The sequence below is a fragment of the Hyperolius riggenbachi genome, chromosome 1 (assembly GCF_040937935.1).
Source record: "Hyperolius riggenbachi isolate aHypRig1 chromosome 1, aHypRig1.pri, whole genome shotgun sequence".
Lineage (NCBI taxonomy): Eukaryota > Metazoa > Chordata > Amphibia > Anura > Hyperoliidae > Hyperolius > Hyperolius riggenbachi.
In genome coordinates, this window is record NC_090646.1 from 487,877,017 (window position 1) to 487,894,605 (window position 17,589).

Sequence of the window (17,589 nt, forward strand, 5' to 3'; positions counted from 1 at the left end):
GGCTGAACAAGTTTATATCACAAGACATCAGGTGAACTGGGTGCCGCTGGATGCCTATACTTAAAATATCGCTTATGTAATATTACCACTATTGTACTATAGACTTGCCTGGTCCCCTATTTTCACAGAAACCCTCCCTCCTAATGCCTAACACCCTCCTCCCCCCACTTGAATCGCCTAACTCTAATTTCCCCCTCAATACCTAACACTAACATCCCTCCTAATACCTAATGCTAACCTCCCCTCCTAATTCCTAAAACTATCCTAACACCAGAGGTTATTCATTGAAAAAATATTAAAAAAAGAAAAAAAGGATTCAACTTTCCAGGCAGGATGGTGCCATCTAGTGGAAGAATATAATAGCGCACTAAACTATTATGTTTCTCCACCCAAAAAAAACCCAAACCCTACTGTAACGATCGGTGTAACACAGAGAGGGTCTGATTACCGGTGATCTGCAGTATCACAGAGAATGCAGAATATACCCGATTATAGATGATCTGCAGCATCACCGATAATCAGATATATCTACTAACCTCTGGACACCTGAGTAGTAAGAGTGTTTGGTGTAACAATGTTTCAAGTACGGCACCTCAGGAGGAGGTGCAGGAGCAGTAAGGAGTACTGCCCAGAAGTAATCTTTTCTACCTCGTACTCAGGTTGGTCATCTACCATCACAGGAGGAGGAGGAGTGGGACCCACATGGACTGCTGGCTTGAGTAGGGACACATGAAAGGATCTCACGCCACGCTTGCTGACCGGAAGATCAATGGCATAAGTGACATTGTTGATTCTTTTAGCTACCGGAAATGGACCCACAAACCTGGGGCCCAATTTGTCTGAAGGCTGCTTCGGGGTCAAGTGACGTGTGGACACCCAAACCAAGTCTCCTGGTTAGAACCTCCACTCTAAGGAACGTCTCTTGTCAGCTTGACCCTTTTGACTCTGATCGCCTTTTCCAAATTGTTTCTCACGGTCCACCAAATGTCTTTAAAAGACTTTTGCCAGGCCTCCAGAGCTGGAAACGGAGTGGAGGCCACTGGCAATGGGGAGAACTTGGGCAATCTTCCATTCACTACCTGAAACGGAGAAAATCCAGAGGAAGAACTCTTCAAATTATTTTGTGCAAATTCTGCGAAGGGCAGAAATTTGACCCAGTCATTCTGCGCCTCAGCAACGTAACACCTCAGAAATTGCTCCAATGACTGATTAACTTTCTCAGTCTGACCATTGGTCTGTGGGTGGTAGCCTGACGAAAATGACAGCTTCATGCCCATTTGGTCACAAAATGCCCTCCAGAATCTAGAAATGAATTGGACTCCCCAATCTGACACTATGTTTTCCGGAATGCCATGCAGCCGGAAAACGTGGATGATAAATAAGTCGGCTAATTCCCGGGCCGAGGGGAGTCCTTTCAAGGGCACAAAATGGGCCATTTTGCTGAAGCGGTCGACTACCACCCAAATGACCGACATGCCCTCAGACCTGGGAAGCTCACCCACAAAATCCATGGACAAGTGGGTCCACGGCTCACTTGGGGTGGGCAAAGGCTGCAACGTACCTACAGGTGCCAGCCGGGAGGGCTTACTTTTTGCACAAACCGCACACTCCCTAACAAACTCTTTGCAATCCGCTGCCAGAGAAGGCCACCACGCACACTTGGCCACGAGATCTTGTGTTCTAGATGCCCCAGGGTGTCCCGCATTCTTGTGCGAATGGAACATCTCCAAGACCTGGAGACGAAATGGTAGCGGAATAAACATAACCCCATCTGGCTTCCCTTCCGGGATGTCCTGCTGGAAGGGACTTAAAGTCTCCTTCCAGTCTTCCCAAGTTTCAGTTGTAGCTAGCACCAACCTTTGTGGGACAATGGTCTCAGGAACAGAGGGCTGTGCTGTCTCTGGTTTAAAGCACCTGGAGAGGGCATCTGCCTTGGTATTCTTGCTACCCAGAGTGTACGTAATAATAAATCTGAATCTTGAGAAAAACAGGGACCATCGAGCCTGACGAGGGCTCAACCTTTTAGCCCCCTCGATGTATTCTAGATTTTTGTGATCAGTGTAAACCGTGATCGTATGTTCTGCTCCTTCTAACCAATGACGCCACTCTTCAAAGGCCAATTTAATGGCTAAGAGCTCCCTGTTGCCTATATCATAGGTTCTCTCTGCTGGGGAGAACCTACGAGAAAAATAGGCGCACGGATGCAATCTACCCTGCAAGCCTGACCGCTGAGACAGCACAGCCCCCACTCCGACCTCCGAGGCGTCTACCTCAACAACAAAAGGAAAGGAAGTATCCACGTGTCTTAGGATGGGTGCCGAGCAGAACAATTCCTTCAAGGTAGAAAACGCCTGAAAAGCCTCAGGGGACCAGTGAGTGGTATCGCCCCTTTCTTTGTGAGACTGGTGAGGGGCGAAATGACTGTGGAGTACCCCCTTATGAACCTTCTATAGTAATTTGCAAAGCCTAAAAACTGCTGAAGAGACTTTAACCCAACCGGCTGAGGCCATTCTAGAACAGCGGAGACTTTGGCAGGGTCCATAGACAAGCCCGAGGTGGAAATTATGTACCCTAAAAAAGCGACAGATGTTACCTCGAATATACACTTTTCCAATTTAGCGTAGAGCAAGTTCTGTCTCAGTTTGTCTAACACAAATCTAACATGGATCCATTGCTCAGAGAGGTTGTTGGAAAAAATAAGTATACCGTCAAGATAAACTAAAACGAATCTCCCCAACACCTCTCTGAAGACCTCATTGATGAGTTCTTGGAAAACGGCTGGGGCATTACACAACCCGAAGGGCATCACTAGGTACTCGTAATGCCCGTCGGGTGTGTTAAAGGCCGTTTACCACTCATCGCCCTCTCTAATTCGTACCAGGTTGTATGCATCACTAGGTACTCGTAATGCCCGTCGGGTGTGTTAAAGGCCGTTTTCCACTCATCGCCCTCTCTAATTCGTACCAGGTTGTATGCCCCTCGTAAATCTAACTTCGAAAAAATCTTAGCGTCGGTGACCTGCGTGAATAAATCGTCTATTAAGGGTAACGGATAGCGATTCTTCACTGTGATTTTATTCAGGCCCCGGTAATCAATGCACGGCCACAGGCCCCCGTCTTTTTTCTTTACGAGAAAAAAACCTGTCCCGGCCGGCGATCGGGATGGGCGGATAAAGCCCTTAGCCAAATTTTCACGGATATACTCCTGCATGGCCAATTTTTCAGGCCCAGACAAGTTGTACAGATGGCCCCGAGGAGGCATACAACCAGACCGGAGATCGATGGGGCAATCGAAAGGGCGATGTGGAGGTAACTTATCAGCAGCCTTGGGACAAAACACATCTGAATAGTCCGCATACTGCTCGGGTACCCCTTCCACATGCATCCTGGTTTGGCCCAAAGTCACCCTCTCTAAGCACTGTTGAACACAGTGATCTGACCAACTCGTTAGCTGACCAGTGGCCCAATTGATCTGTGGGGAGTGAAGGTGCAACCAGGGCATCCCTAAGATGATAGTGGAGGATGTCATGTGTAATACAAAAAACTGCAGTTTTTCTGTATGCAGTACCCCTATAGTGATTCCCACCTCCGGTGTCCGAGACAGCGGATGATCCTTCTGCAAAGGGGAATCATCTACTGCCGTAACCTGAATGGGTGGTGTTACCGGGGCAATCGGAATACCCAATTTCTTAGCAAATTCAAAATCCATAAAATTAGCCTCAGAGCCTGAATCAATAAAGGCTTCAGTGATCTCGGTTTTATCTTCCCATGTAACTGTACAAGGAAGGAGTAACCGTTTATCCTCTTGGGGTAAGAGACGTACGCCTAGGGTGTTACCCCCTACAACTCCTAGGCGGTAGCGTTTCCCGGCTTATTAGAACAATTCTGTACTCTATGCCCCCCTTCAGCGCAGTACAGACACAGCTGTTCAGTCATCCTCCGTCTTCGCTCCACCTGGGACAGCCCAGACCGACCAATCTGCATTGGCTCGGGTGGAGGCAAGACGGGAGGAGACGAGACAGCAGGAGGAGGGGTCCCTGGGGTTGCTGCGTAAGAGACCAATCTAACACGGTGACTACCCCTGGTCTTCTTTTGATAGAGCAGCCTGCGGTCGATTCGAATGGCCGCTGAGATGGCCTCATCGACTGTTCTGGGCTCAGGCTGACTTAGCATCAGATCAGAGACCTCATCGGACAGGCCTGACAAGAAACAATCTAATAAGGCATAAGTGTCCCACCTAGCTGTAACTGACCACCTCCTAAAGTCCGCTGCATAATCTTCAACCGGACCTTTGCCTTGACGCAAGAGCTTGAGCTTCCGCTCAGAAGTCGAGGCAAGGTCCGGGTCGTCGTAAATTACAGCCATGGCTTTAAAGAATTCCTCCACAGAGGTAAGGGCTAAATCTCCGGTGGGCAGTCTGTATGCCCATGTCTGGGAGTCACCAGATAACAAGGTTTTAACCACTTGAGGACCCACCCTTTACCCCCCCTTAAGGACCAGCGTTATTTTTTGTGATCTGTGCTGGGTGGGCTCTGCAGCCCCCAGCACAGATCAAGTTTCATGCAGAGCGATCAGATCGCCCCCCTTTTTTCCCCCCTATGGGGATGGTGTGCAGGGGGGGTCTGATCGCTCTGGTGGGCAGGCTAGTTGCGGGGGGGGGCACCTCAAAGCCCCCCTCCGCGGCGAAATTCCCCCCTCCCTCTCCTACCTGCTCATCCCCGGTGATCGGGGCTGCACAGGACGCTATCCGTCCTGTGCAGCCAGTGACAGGACGTCCCCTGTCACATGGCAGCGATCCCCGGCCGCTGATTGGCCGGGGATCGACGATCTGCCTTACGGCGCTGCTGCGCAGCAGCGCCGTACAATGTAAACAAAGCGGATTATTTCCGCTTGTGTTTACATTTAGCCTGCGAGCCGCCATCGGCGGCCCGCAGGCTATTCACGGAGCCCCCCGCCGTGAATTGACAGGAAGCAGCCGCTCGCGTGAGCGGCTGCTTCCTGATTAATCAGCCTGCAGCTGGCGACGCGTCCTGCAGCTGCCACTTTGCCGACGCACGGTATAAGCGTGCGGTCGGCAAGTGGTTAATAAATGTGACCTTTTGGGCCTCGGTTCCTGAAGATCGGGGTCTCAACTCGAAATAGGATAACACTCTACTCCTAAAATTACGAAAGTCAGATCTGTGGCCAGAAAATCTTTCGGGTACGGGCATGCGTATGTCAACGTTAGGAGGGGATCGCACCTCATCCACTGACGTCTGGAGGGTTTGTACAGACCCTGATAGGGCATCAATTAACGCTTGGTGATTACCCAGCACTTGATTGATGTTATCCACCGAGGTGGCAAGTGCGCCCAGACGGTCAGTGCGTGCGTCCATATTGTTTTTTGGTCTGGCGTTCTGTAACGATCGGTGTAACACAGAGAGGGTCTGATTACCGGTGATCTGCAGTATCACCGAGAATGCAGAATATACCCGATTATAGATGATCTGCAGTATCACCGATAATCAGATATATCTACTAACCTCTGGACACCTGAGTAGTAAGAGTGTTTGGTGTAACAATGTTTCAAGTGCGGCACCTCAGGAGGAGGTGCAGGAGCAGTAAGGAGTACTGCCCAGAAGTAAGTTCCTTCCTATGGCCTAGACTCTCCCGGGGGAGGAGCTAGGCTAAGAGTAGGAAGGACAGCGCGTGAGTGACACCAATGAGAGGGTGTCACTAACAGATCTGGGAACTGCCTCTGACAGTAAGGCCAGTTCTCGAGGTCGGACAATCCAGGTCGTTAACACACAGACAGATAAAGTACAGATTCAGGAGACAGATACGTAAGGGGGTATCAGAATAGCGAGGTACAGAGTCAGGAGGCAAATACAGAGTTCAGGAACGAGCAGGGTTTGGCAACAGGATATCAGAATAGCAAGGTACAGAATCAGAGTTCAGGAGAATAGTCAGGCAAGCAGAAGGTCATAACAAATAATACAGTTCAATAATTTCCTAACGCTAAGGTGTGAGGTCCGTGATCATCAACACCTTTGGAAACTATGCTAGGACACAGATACGAACAAGGCCTGAGTGCTACCACATTGTGATCGCAACGCCAGACAACCAGAGAATGACTAGCACCCAGTATATATACACCAGTGCTCTCCAGCACCTCCCTTAAGTGCTGGACCAATGAAAAGAAGCAGAGTTGTCAGCTGACCAGCTTGGTCAGCTGACCCTTTTCTGGCTACCATATAAGCTCTGCCTCTCCGCGCGCACGCGTGTCATTCTGAATCTAGGTTGACTACTGGTCCCAGCCACACCTGTCGAGTCTTGCAATGTCCCTGCGGAGCCATGCGCGGGGTTGGCCGCACCGCTACCAGCATAGGCGGCGGCGGTCTCCCCGCGCTGGGACAAATTGTCAGTGCCAGGTCCGTGCGTGCTAACCGCCGCGTCAGACGCGGCGGTTTTTCCGCGTTCCACCATGCCATCCGCGGAAACAGCCCCTTGCTCTGAGTAGAAGCGGCGGATTTTCCGCGTTTCTTTACACCTACACATATAAATAAAAATACAGTTCACCCCTTTCTGTCCCCCATAGTTAAAAAAAAAAAGCCAAAGTGACAGAATTTAAAAGAGAATACAAATTGTTATGTTAGAGACCCAGCCTTTTATATATGTATGCCATGAAGGTATGTTACTGTTATTTTTGCAAATAAAGGCTTGTAAATATTGATTCAGTACAGTGAAAAATTAAAAAATAAAATACACCTTTATTTCCAAATAAAATACTGTCACCATACATACTAGGGCCATCATTTAAATGTTGTAATAACTGGGACAAATTGGCAAATAAAATGTTTGGATTTTATGTACAGTCACACGTTTTATTTTAAATCTATAAAGGCTGAAAACGGAGAATTTTTTTTTCAATTTTGTTCTTCTTATCCCCACTATAATGCATATAAAATAATTGATAACCAAATGTACCACCAAAAGAAAACCTAATTGGTGGTGAGAAAAAAAAAAAAAAATATATATATATATATATATATATATATATATATATATATATATATATATATATATATATATATATATATATATATATATACATACATACATACATACATACATACATACATACATACATACATACATATATATACATATACATATATATATATATATATATATATATATATATATATATAAATAAATCATTTTGGTGTGAGAAGTAGTGATAAAGTTATTGGCGAATGAATAGGGGGAGCACTGAAATGTGAAAATTGCTGTGGAAAAACCCCTTAGTTGTAAAGTGGTTAATATTGTGGTCTATTAAAGAGGAACTCCAGTGAAAATAATGTAATAAAAAAAGTGCTTCATTTTTACAATAATTATGTATACATGATTTAGGCAGTGTTTGCTCATTGTAAAATCTTTCCTCTCCCAGATTCACATTCTGACATGTATTACATGGTGACATTGTTACTGTGGGCAGATTATGTAGCTGTTTCTATCTGTTCTGGCTTTAAGACAGCTATAAACAGCCATTTCCTGTGTGTGAACATTGTTACATTGTGGCAGTTTGCCCAGAGTACCGTACGGTACCAGAGCCTCTTGTGGGAGGGGTTTCAGCACAAAATCAGTCATACAGCGCCCCCTGATGGTCTGTTTGTGAAAATCATTATATTTATCATGTAAAAGTGGGTATCAGCTACTGATTGGGATAAAGTTCAATTCTTGGTCGGAGTTTCTCTTTAATACTTGCCAAAGCTGGCACCCAATTCACCTCATCCCTTTAGCACTCCCCCCTCCATTTAAAGTGGAGCAGAGACTATTTTGATGTGAAATGAAATGTTAGTCACTGTGTAAGGGACTGTTCTTTTGCCATGATCACATAGAAAGTGAGGAATTGATGAAGGTTGATAGATTTTCAGAAAACCTGGTAAATGGCTGATCAGGCATGGTTGAGGCTGGTTTTGCATCTTTTTTTTGCATTGCAGTGAGAATGTGATGCTCCTGCCGCATCCCACCACATTACAAAACATTGCAAGCATATGACTGTGGCGGGATGTGCCGACAGGGTCATCTGCATAGTGCCGCCCCCGCTCAGTGACGTACTCCCTGCTGGCCAGGAAATACATCACTGGGATTCCTGTCAGTCCACTCATGTGCCACACACTGGACTCTGTTGTTTACACTACGCACATCACCCATAGACTTGCATTACAACATGTTTTGTGCAGTAAGCACGGTACCTGTGGTAATGCGTTGCTGCCCTTGTGTTGCCTTGGTAGCTTTCGGCATACCGCATTAGTTGTTAAAGGCTCCATTGACTTTTATTTCTATAGCGGCACCATGTGGCACATTAGCTCAATGCAGGTTTACCCTGCAAGTGTGAAAGGGCCCTTAAAAATGTAATCAACTGTCCGTATAAAATCAAATGTTTAAATAAAAAAATGCCACCATCTAACATTTCCATGCTAATTCCCGTTTTACCATTTTAGGTTAACCTCATATTTCCAGTGATCTACCTCCTCTTCTGGGCTTTCCTGCTGGTGTTCAGCTTATGGTCTGAGCCTGTCGTCTGTGGAATTGGCTTGGCCATCATGCTTACGGGAGTCCCAGTGTACTTCCTGGGAGTTCATTGGCAAAACAAGCCTCAGTGCTTCAATAACTTTGTTGGTGAGTACAGTTACCCTGAGTTTGTACAATAGGGCAGGGAGCACTGTGAGAACAGCTTTTAGATAGGACTAAAAGCGGCCACACACCACACAATAAAAAGATTTGATTTTATGTCAATTCAATTCAATTGAAATGAAAGCAAGAAATCTGTTCAACCTTACTGTTTCTTTTTTGGGAGGGGTTCGATAAAACTCGGTCAGGAGTGGCAGAAATTTCTGTATAATTTTTCAGAAGATTAAGTGGCGTAAGATAGATTTATAGTTCCATTTAATCATTTTTTTCAGAATTGGGTGTAAATTTTAATGCAAGCACCTTAAACTGTTGATATTAAAACTTACAAAAGATCCTAAAACAATCCATTTCATTCAGTGTGGTCCAAGTTCTCCCACTCTCCTATTCAATAAAAAAGTTGCATTTGATCCAAACCTGTCACAATTGGTAATTGTTAATTCACTTGCAATGATTCTTTTGAAACTAAAGGACCAGCAAACAATCATCGTTTAAACATGTAGTAAGCAAATGAGGCAATGCAGTTCCCCCATCTAAACATACAGCTGAATAAATATGTTTATAATGAGGTCTTGGAGCAAAGGAAGGGCGGTATAAAATAAGTGGACCTGCTATATGACTTGTCATTAATAGTGATAAGGAGCAGAGAATTTGCAACTTCACATTATATAACTATTGGTCTGCAAGATCCCTCATTTTAAGGCCACATCTGTAGGTTAAGGGGAAATGTGAAGGGTGCAATAGCAATGCATAGATGACAATGGGAAAGCAGCTAGGTGCTCTATTCAGTTTACACCTCATACACCTGCTGAATCACTGTTTCCCAAAATCATAATTTTAAGGGACAGTTCAGGGATGATTTGTGTACAGACAGGCAGCTTGTCTATCTGCCTAGCAGCATTTTCTGTTCTATGTTGAGGACAAGGATGTGCTGGACTCACCTGCCTGATCAGCTGTCGTATTCCTGCATAACATTTGTGGTGGAAGATATGCAGGAATAGGACAGCTGATCAGGTTGTACCTGCAAGTGGCTTGTGTTGGTGTCTGAACTATGATTGGAACCCTAATCATAGAATACCCCGTACAGAAATAGAGAATGTATGGACAATGGCTATGTATATAAGGAATTAAAAGGCCCTAAGAAAAAGTTATTTTATGTCTTTAAAGGGGTCAACAATATTACTGGTATTTAAAGGATTTTGTAGATGTTTACTGTTTTATTTCTCATTGGTATGAAAATTGCCCAATTTAGTTCTTAAACCCCAGCTAGAATTTTAGCTGCTATGTTGATGGATGGAGATCAGGTACAGTAGAGTCCCAGTTATATGGAACTTAACCAGCAGTCTCAACTCGCTAGCACAAATACAGTACTCACAGTGGTGAAGGCCAACTTATTATGCTGTTTGTGGGCTCTGCTGTGCTTAGACTGGGTTCCACAGTTCCCTGAGGGTTAATATGCTTTGAATAACTGTATTTTAACATTTAATACAGAGTTCATGGTAAGTATATAGAGTGAGGTATAGCACTGTATTAGCTGGGCCTATTTTTAACATTGTGTCTCAAGCAACCAAAAAGCACATTTATCTTGCATCAGCCCATCCCGTTGTTGGTGCTGGATAACCAAGACTCTGCTGTAATAGTTTTACCACAAGTGGTGGTCCTTATATCTAATTGCTGTTACACAACATTTCTTATCTAGAGGTATTGGAATTTTGTGCAAAAATGTCAGACATTTGTTACAGGTATTCTTATTTTTAAAATAAAAATAAAACAAACTCCATCCCACTTGATCTTTTCCTTAATGACTTCTGTCTTGGCTTCCAGCAGGTCCATGAACTATGTGGGTAGGAAAATGTGTCTGAGGAAACTGTTAACTTTTGTTGAAGAAGATTAACATTTCCTCAGACGTTTTCTCTAACTACCATTAGTGGGAATGTGGGAAACGTGAGTTGTACGGATGTGCCACTCCAGAAATGTAGACCTCAAACCAACAAACGTTGATTCCAGTAATACCTTTATCCGGACCATAGTTCACTTACTTTAGGTATACCAGAGTGATGCATAATGTTGCTATGGGGAGAGGAGAGGTATACCAGAATGATGCATACTGTTGCTATGGAGAGAGGAGAAAGTATGATGGAACGGCTTCTGTCAGGTGGGGTAAAGAGGGGTATAGTGTACTTCCAGGTCACATGCTAGATTCTCCACCAAGGTAGCCATCCAGCTATGATTCCACCTCCAGCATCACTGCAGGCACTTCTTTGCACTGTGGGGTGGAGGATGAGAAGCAGCCAATACTGGGGGAGCAAAGCAGGAGGCACCCTAGAAGAGAGACAGAGTAAATAAGTTGGACCCACCTTTCCCCAGACCCCTTCCTTCAGAGAATAAAGCCTCATTGGCCTTTGCCTTGGCCTGGCCCTGTAGGGAGCACCACTTCTGATGAAACTATTACCTGATATTCATCTTCATTACTAACATCTACATAGTAGCTTAAGCATGGAGGTAGGAGGAGTGTATTCTGTACATGTGTTATGGAAACCGATTAAAATAAAAAAAAGCCTGAGTTCTAATTTGAGCCTTTTTTTTTTTACATTTTTCCTGTTCCTAGATGCAATGACACGTGCAGGCCAGAAGCTTTGTGTGGTGGTTTATCCTCAGGAGGATACCAAAGATGACGACGTGAGTGAAGAAACCAAAGAGCAGAGAGCGCCAATCTTCAAGCCGGGAACTGAAGACGTTGATGGAGCTAATGCTTGAGCTAAACCTAACCATGGAAAAAATGACTCCACCCCTTCTGCCCACAGAAATGCTGTCAGGACCTCATTGTACAGTTTGCAGAGATAGATCAATCCTGTGTCTATGTATATTTGTCAGTTTGAATGCGCACACACATTGCTGTGCACATAAACAGTGCTCGCTGTTGTCTTTCCGTTCTCCATTGCCCTCAGGTAAGTGGTATCCCAGGGTATAATCAAACAGTTTGAACTCAGTGCTACTAGATTGTCTGTGTTTTGTGGCACAGTTATGTATTGTCTCTGTAGCTCAGACTCTGCATTGTACTGTAGAACTGTAGTTTATCGCCACTTCTTACAGGTCCCTTTTTTGCTGTACTAGTGCCCCCGATGAGTAGAGGAAATTGTATCTCTGCTCTTTTTTGTGAAGTAACGTCTATGCACCTTATATAGTAGGTAATTGGAACTCCAGGTGTGTGTCCATGTCTTAGTATCCTGACAAACCTAAATGTAGTACTGTAGGTAATAGTCTGCATCATAAGCTGGATGGTAAAGGACTCTATGTATGCCAGCAACAGGTACATGAAGAGCTGTTTTTCTGGCAGTCTGAACTCTTATGGCTGACACTGCCTGTTAGACTGCAGCAGTTCACATGGAATATATGGTATTTGTGCCACTCAGAACATTTTATGCTAAATGAGGGTTTATACCTGACAATCAGGAGACCTACCCAAGACTGAATACCTTACCTTCCTTGCAGTCCACATGTGCAAAACCAAAGGACATATTATCACATGCTGCGCTGAAAGTCACTGTCTACAAAGGAAATCGGTGTGCAAAAATACAATCTCTACTCCTTATACTAGAGAAAATACAGTCCTCCTTCACTTCCAACACAAACTATGAGAGAATTCAGTGGTCCTTACTTTACTCTGATACAAACTACAAGAGAATACAGTGGTCCTAACTTCACTCCGACACAAACTATGAGAGAATACAGAGGTCCCTATTTAACTATCTCCTAAACTATGAGAGAATGCATTGGTCCTACCTTCACTCCGACACAAACTACAAGAGAATACTTTGGTCCTAACTTCACTCTGACACAGACTATGAGAAAATTCAGTGGTCTTTACTTCACTCCGATATAAGCTACAAGAGAATACAGTGGTCCTTAGTTCACTCCGACACAAACTTCGAGAGTATAAAGTGGTCCTGACTTCACTCTGTCACAAAGTACAGGAAAATACAGTGGTCCTAACTTCACTCTGACACAAACTACGAGAGAATACAGTGTTCCTAACGTCACTCCGACACAACCTACAAGAGAACACAGTGGTCCTGACTTCACTCCAGAACTGCGGTTATCTCTAATCTCCTGGGGCACTCCATCCTCTCCATACCCTATACACTCCAGGAGAGCTAGGTAAACCATCTACAAGGTGTTTAAATTCTCCAAAATGCCCTACATGTTTTTTATATATTGTTTTTTTTATTTAGGATCTCTCATCTCTGAATGTAATAAAATTGGATCTTGTGCCTTTTTGGTGAGACGCTTATGTGTGACATGTTGTTCATATAAATCTGTTATTGAGTTCACATATATGCACACTAGCTTGATTGATGTAAGCACTAATTTTTGTTTAGTGCTGCCAATATGTCATGTTCCGGATGACGTGGAAAAACCAAAGTTCTGAAGAAAAATATATGAAATGGTATATTTCCAATGATTCCAATACAGTTATTAATACAGTGCAAACGTTTTATGTGTTTGTGTCATATACAGAATATACAGTACATATATTGTTTACATACTGCGATAGATTTGTAGGTAACCCTCTATGAGAAAAGAATTGTCTCAAATTAACTGGAAACTGGCAAATAGTAACTGGCACCCATTATTAGTTTATTTCACAAAAATCAGACTTAGCTTTAGTCTAAGTCCACAGTGATTATTATGTTGTGTTTCCTGCCACAACAGGAACGCAAAGATCAGGAAAGCGGCACCACACGTCTGTGCAATAAAATGCTATGAGCAGAATTGAGACCTTTAACCTAATATTTGTTGTTCAACTACTGCAGAATCTTAGGGAGATGTTTGCACCTGGCAACAAGTACTTTGTCTCCTCCTGAGTAGACTGTGCCTTCTGCAGGCTACGTTTCAGTTTTTTACATAGATTTTCAACAGGGTTCAAATTAGGGCTCACAGAAGGCCACTCCAGAATTTTCCAGTATTTTGTTGTTAGCCATTCTTCTATTCATGGGTGTGTTCAGCTATGTGTTATGTCATTATCCTGTTGGAATATTCATGTCTTGCAGCTGACACAGAGCTTTCTGACACTGGACAGCATGTTGTACTGAAGGAGGCTTCAATAGTTTTGATTTTTCATTATACCCTTTACAGACTCAAAGGCCTGATGCAGCAAAGCAACACCAAACCGAATCAGGAAAAAAGGCACAGGAGGCCTTACCGAAAAAGGGAGCCACTATAGATGCCTATTATTAAAACTTTGCGTTCATCTTCATACTACACGGAGGTGATAAAATCAGTCAGTGCTTGACCAATCATAACAGGAAGTGTGTGCCAGGCTATAGGTTCTGAACACGCATCCAATTATTTTTTTTATTTTTTTTTTAGAAACATACCTTTAATTCCAACAGTCCTCAAAAACAGTCGGGGATTCCAACAGAAAAAAAAAGAAACCAGTCAGAAGAAGCTTACAATAAGAACACTGTAGAAATAATATTGTTATACACACATCCAATTTTGATTGCCCATTTTTACCACTTCCATGTAGTATGAGAGCTTATCTACATAATCTGTTCACATTATTCAAAAACTCATACTACAGGGAAGTGATAAAATTGGCCAGTCATTGGCCAATCAAGATTGGCTGTGTGTACGCAACTGTACATTTTGAAGAAAACCTCCAAAAGTCAAATCCATGTTTCTCTCATTAGTTGTCTATTAGTACAAGTGGAGAAGAATTCAGTTTATCTCCACATTTTTCTTCCCCTTTCAGAAGCCACCCTCCAGGTTTTTCCTTGCTACCAACCGTATGTGCAAAAGTAACAACAAACATTTTTTATGCTAAACTAGGCTGGAAAAGTGAAGAAAAGAAGCTCAACTATTCAAAACCTGCACTAAGATGACCAAAATGTGCAAATAAATAAATTACAAATATGTAGGTCTAGTGACTTAGAAATTCCTCCACTGCTCTCCATTCTTTCCTGTGGAGATCCCCTCTTTTTTTGGTGAACAGGCCCGGATTCGGTTAAAGGACAGCTGATATGATTTATTTCCTTTTAAAAAAAATACAGATTGCCTGGCTGTTCTGCTGGTCCTCAGTCTCTAATACTTCTAGCCACAGACCCCTGAACAAGCATGCAGATCAGATGTTTTTGACTGAAGTCTGACTGAATTTGCTGCATGCTTGCTTCAGGTGTGGGATTCAGCAGGACCACAAGTTAACTGGTATTTTTAAAAGGCAATAAACATGGCAACCTCCATATCCCTTGCAATTCAGGTGTCCTTTAAATGGATGTAATGATACAGGTCTTTTGACTTCACACTACTGTAACTAGAGCCCATATGCAATTCACTTTTCTCCTGAGTTTTCTCCTAGGTGATATTTCACATCTTATCATAAAGTGCCTTTTAAACCACCAGCAAGCAAGAAAGTACTCAAAATAATCTTGATAGTACTTTTTCATCCTCTTTTGGGTACTTTTTAAATTGTAAAATGCTGAAAAGTTATTTTAACCACCACTACAGTATATCTACATCCTCTGTGACTTCATCTAAGGCATGAGGCCATAGATATCTTGTTGCTGAATTACAGCTGTGCACAGTTGGGCATTGCTCCTGTGCACACCTACTGCACTATCTGCTATAGCAGTGTTTCTCAACATTTTATTGGTATGTACCCCTTTTAAAACCCTGTACTCTCCAAGTACCCCCTGGCATAGTAAACATTACTACAAGTACCCCTTGACAAATATATATTTCATTGTAGTACTTGATAATTGGTTCTAAACGATTTCCAAGCATTTACTATTGCTTTTAATCAGCTAAAATACTAATTTGGTGTTGTTTAACCATTTACCGCCATCCTAACGTATTAAAACGTCATGCTTACCGCTATTAACAGCAACATGACGTTTTAATACGTCGCGCATTCCCGTCGCTGCTACCGCCGTGTGTCCGCCGCTACCGCCGCCATTACCGTCGGGATCCCGTGCTGGGTGATTGGGGAAGAGGACCGAACAGTCCTCTACCCAATCGCAGTGCCTGGAGTGAATGGACGTGACCGCGAACAGCGGCTACGTCCATTCACATAAACAGGAAATGTAACAGTTTAATAAAGTGTGTAAAAAAAAAAAAAAAAAAGTGAACACGTCCTATGAGTGTTCACTAGCGCCATCTTGTGGCCAAAAAGTATATTACACCTACAAAATACATACATTTTCAAGTATATACACATCATTAATAAAATTACACTTCCAACCCTCCCCCCCCAAAAAAACACTTGTAAAAAAAAATAAATCAGCTTAAAAAAATAAATAAATAGTTGCCTTAGGGACTCAGCTTTTTTTATTCTATATTTTATGGGGAAAATTAATTTTAATTTATTACACAGGGGCTTGTAATTATGGCCAGAACAAACAGAAAAATAACCACTTATATTTCAAAATAATATACTGTCGCCATACATTGTGGTAGGGACATAATCTAAACGGTTTAATTATCGGGACCACTGGGCAAATAAAACGTGTTTGTTTTATCCACAGGAGAATGTTTAATTTTAAAACTATAAAGGCTGAACACTGAGAAATAATGATTTTTTTTTCTGTTTTTCTCATTAAAATGCATTTAGAATAAAAAAATTCTTAGCAAAATGTACTATCCACAGAAAGCCTAATTGGTGGCGAAAAAAACGAGGTATAGATCATTTTCTTGTGATAAGTAGTAATAAAGTTATTAGGGAATAAAAGGGAGGAGCGCTGACAACTGAAATTTGCTCTGGTCCGTTAGGATAAAAACCCTTGGGGGTGAACTGGTTAAATAAGATTTATCATTTTCTAAGACTCTAAAGTTGTTATTCTTGGTTAAGTATATGAAGCCCGAGTACCCCCTGGAACCATCAGAAGTACCCCCTGGGGTACGCGTACCACACGTTAAGAACCTAGGTGCTATAGCACTAATTGGTGAAAGGGAATATATGTTCTCTAAACCAATCAGATTGAATTTTTACCATTAAAATGCTTTTATTTTCTCATTTCATAGTGGAAAATACACTGTAGTATTATTTCAGAATCAAATATCCTCACCATAAATTGTGACAGGAACACAATCTAAGTTTTTTGATAAATCGTTGAAATAGCCAAACAGTAGAGCTTTTTATTTTTAAACTGGAATTGGCAAAACCGAGAAATGATGTGTTTTTTCTATTTTTGTCCCCTTTACCATTAAATGCATAGAAAACATTATTTGAGGGGAAAACTGCCATATGATGAAAGTCTAGTTTGTCTTGAAAAACTAAAATATTTGATTAAAGGAAAGGTTCAGGGAGGGTGGGTAAAAAATAAAAATCAATTTCCACTTACTTGGGGCTTCCTCCAGCCCGTGGCAGGCAGGAGGTGCCCTCGCCACCGCTCCGCAGGCTCCCGGTGGCCGACCCGACCTGGCCAGGCCGGCTGCTAGGTCGGGCTCTTCTGCGCTCCAAGGCCCGGAACTTCTGCGTCCCACGCCGGCGCGCTGACGTCATCGGACGTCCTCCGGGCTCTACTGCGCATGGGCAGTAGTTCTGCGCCTGCGCAGTAGAGCCCGGAGGACGTCCGATGACGTCAGAGCGCCGGCGTGGGACGCAGAAGTTCCGGGGCCTTGGAGCGCAGAAGAGCCCGACCTGGCAGCCGGCCTGGCCAGGTCGGGTCAGCCACCGGAGACCACCGGGAGCCTTCGGAGCGGCGGCGAGGGCACCTCCTTCCTGCCACGGGCTGGAGGAAGCCCCAGGTAAGTGGAAATTGATTTTTATTTTTTACCCACCCTCCCTGAACCTTCCCTTTAAGGTGGCATAAGTAGGGACAAAGTTATTGCTGATTAAATAGGGACATAGCTAAAATGTCAAAGCTGCTCGAGGGTGTGGGGGGCAAGGTCTGGATGCAAAGTGGTTAAAGAGAAGATG

At 43.5% G+C, this 17,589-nt stretch overlaps 2 protein-coding genes across 3 annotated transcripts in view; one reads left to right on the top strand and one right to left on the bottom strand.

Annotated features, from left to right (window-relative positions):
- SLC7A8 (solute carrier family 7 member 8) overlaps window positions 1-13,163 on the top strand; it is an 81,305-nt gene extending 68,142 nt beyond the window's left edge. For both annotated transcript variants that reach the window (XM_068242388.1, XM_068242395.1), the window contains exons 11-12: window positions 8,486-8,663; window positions 11,281-13,163. In XM_068242388.1, the coding sequence (XP_068098489.1) occupies window positions 8,486-8,663; window positions 11,281-11,429 (327 nt within the window). In that variant the 3' untranslated portion in view covers window positions 11,430-13,163. The remainder of the gene's footprint in view (window positions 1-8,485; window positions 8,664-11,280) is intronic.
- The window catches only part of RNF212B (ring finger protein 212B), a 440,214-nt gene that overhangs the window by 288,097 nt on the left and 134,528 nt on the right, over window positions 1-17,589 (bottom strand). The window lies entirely within an intron of this gene.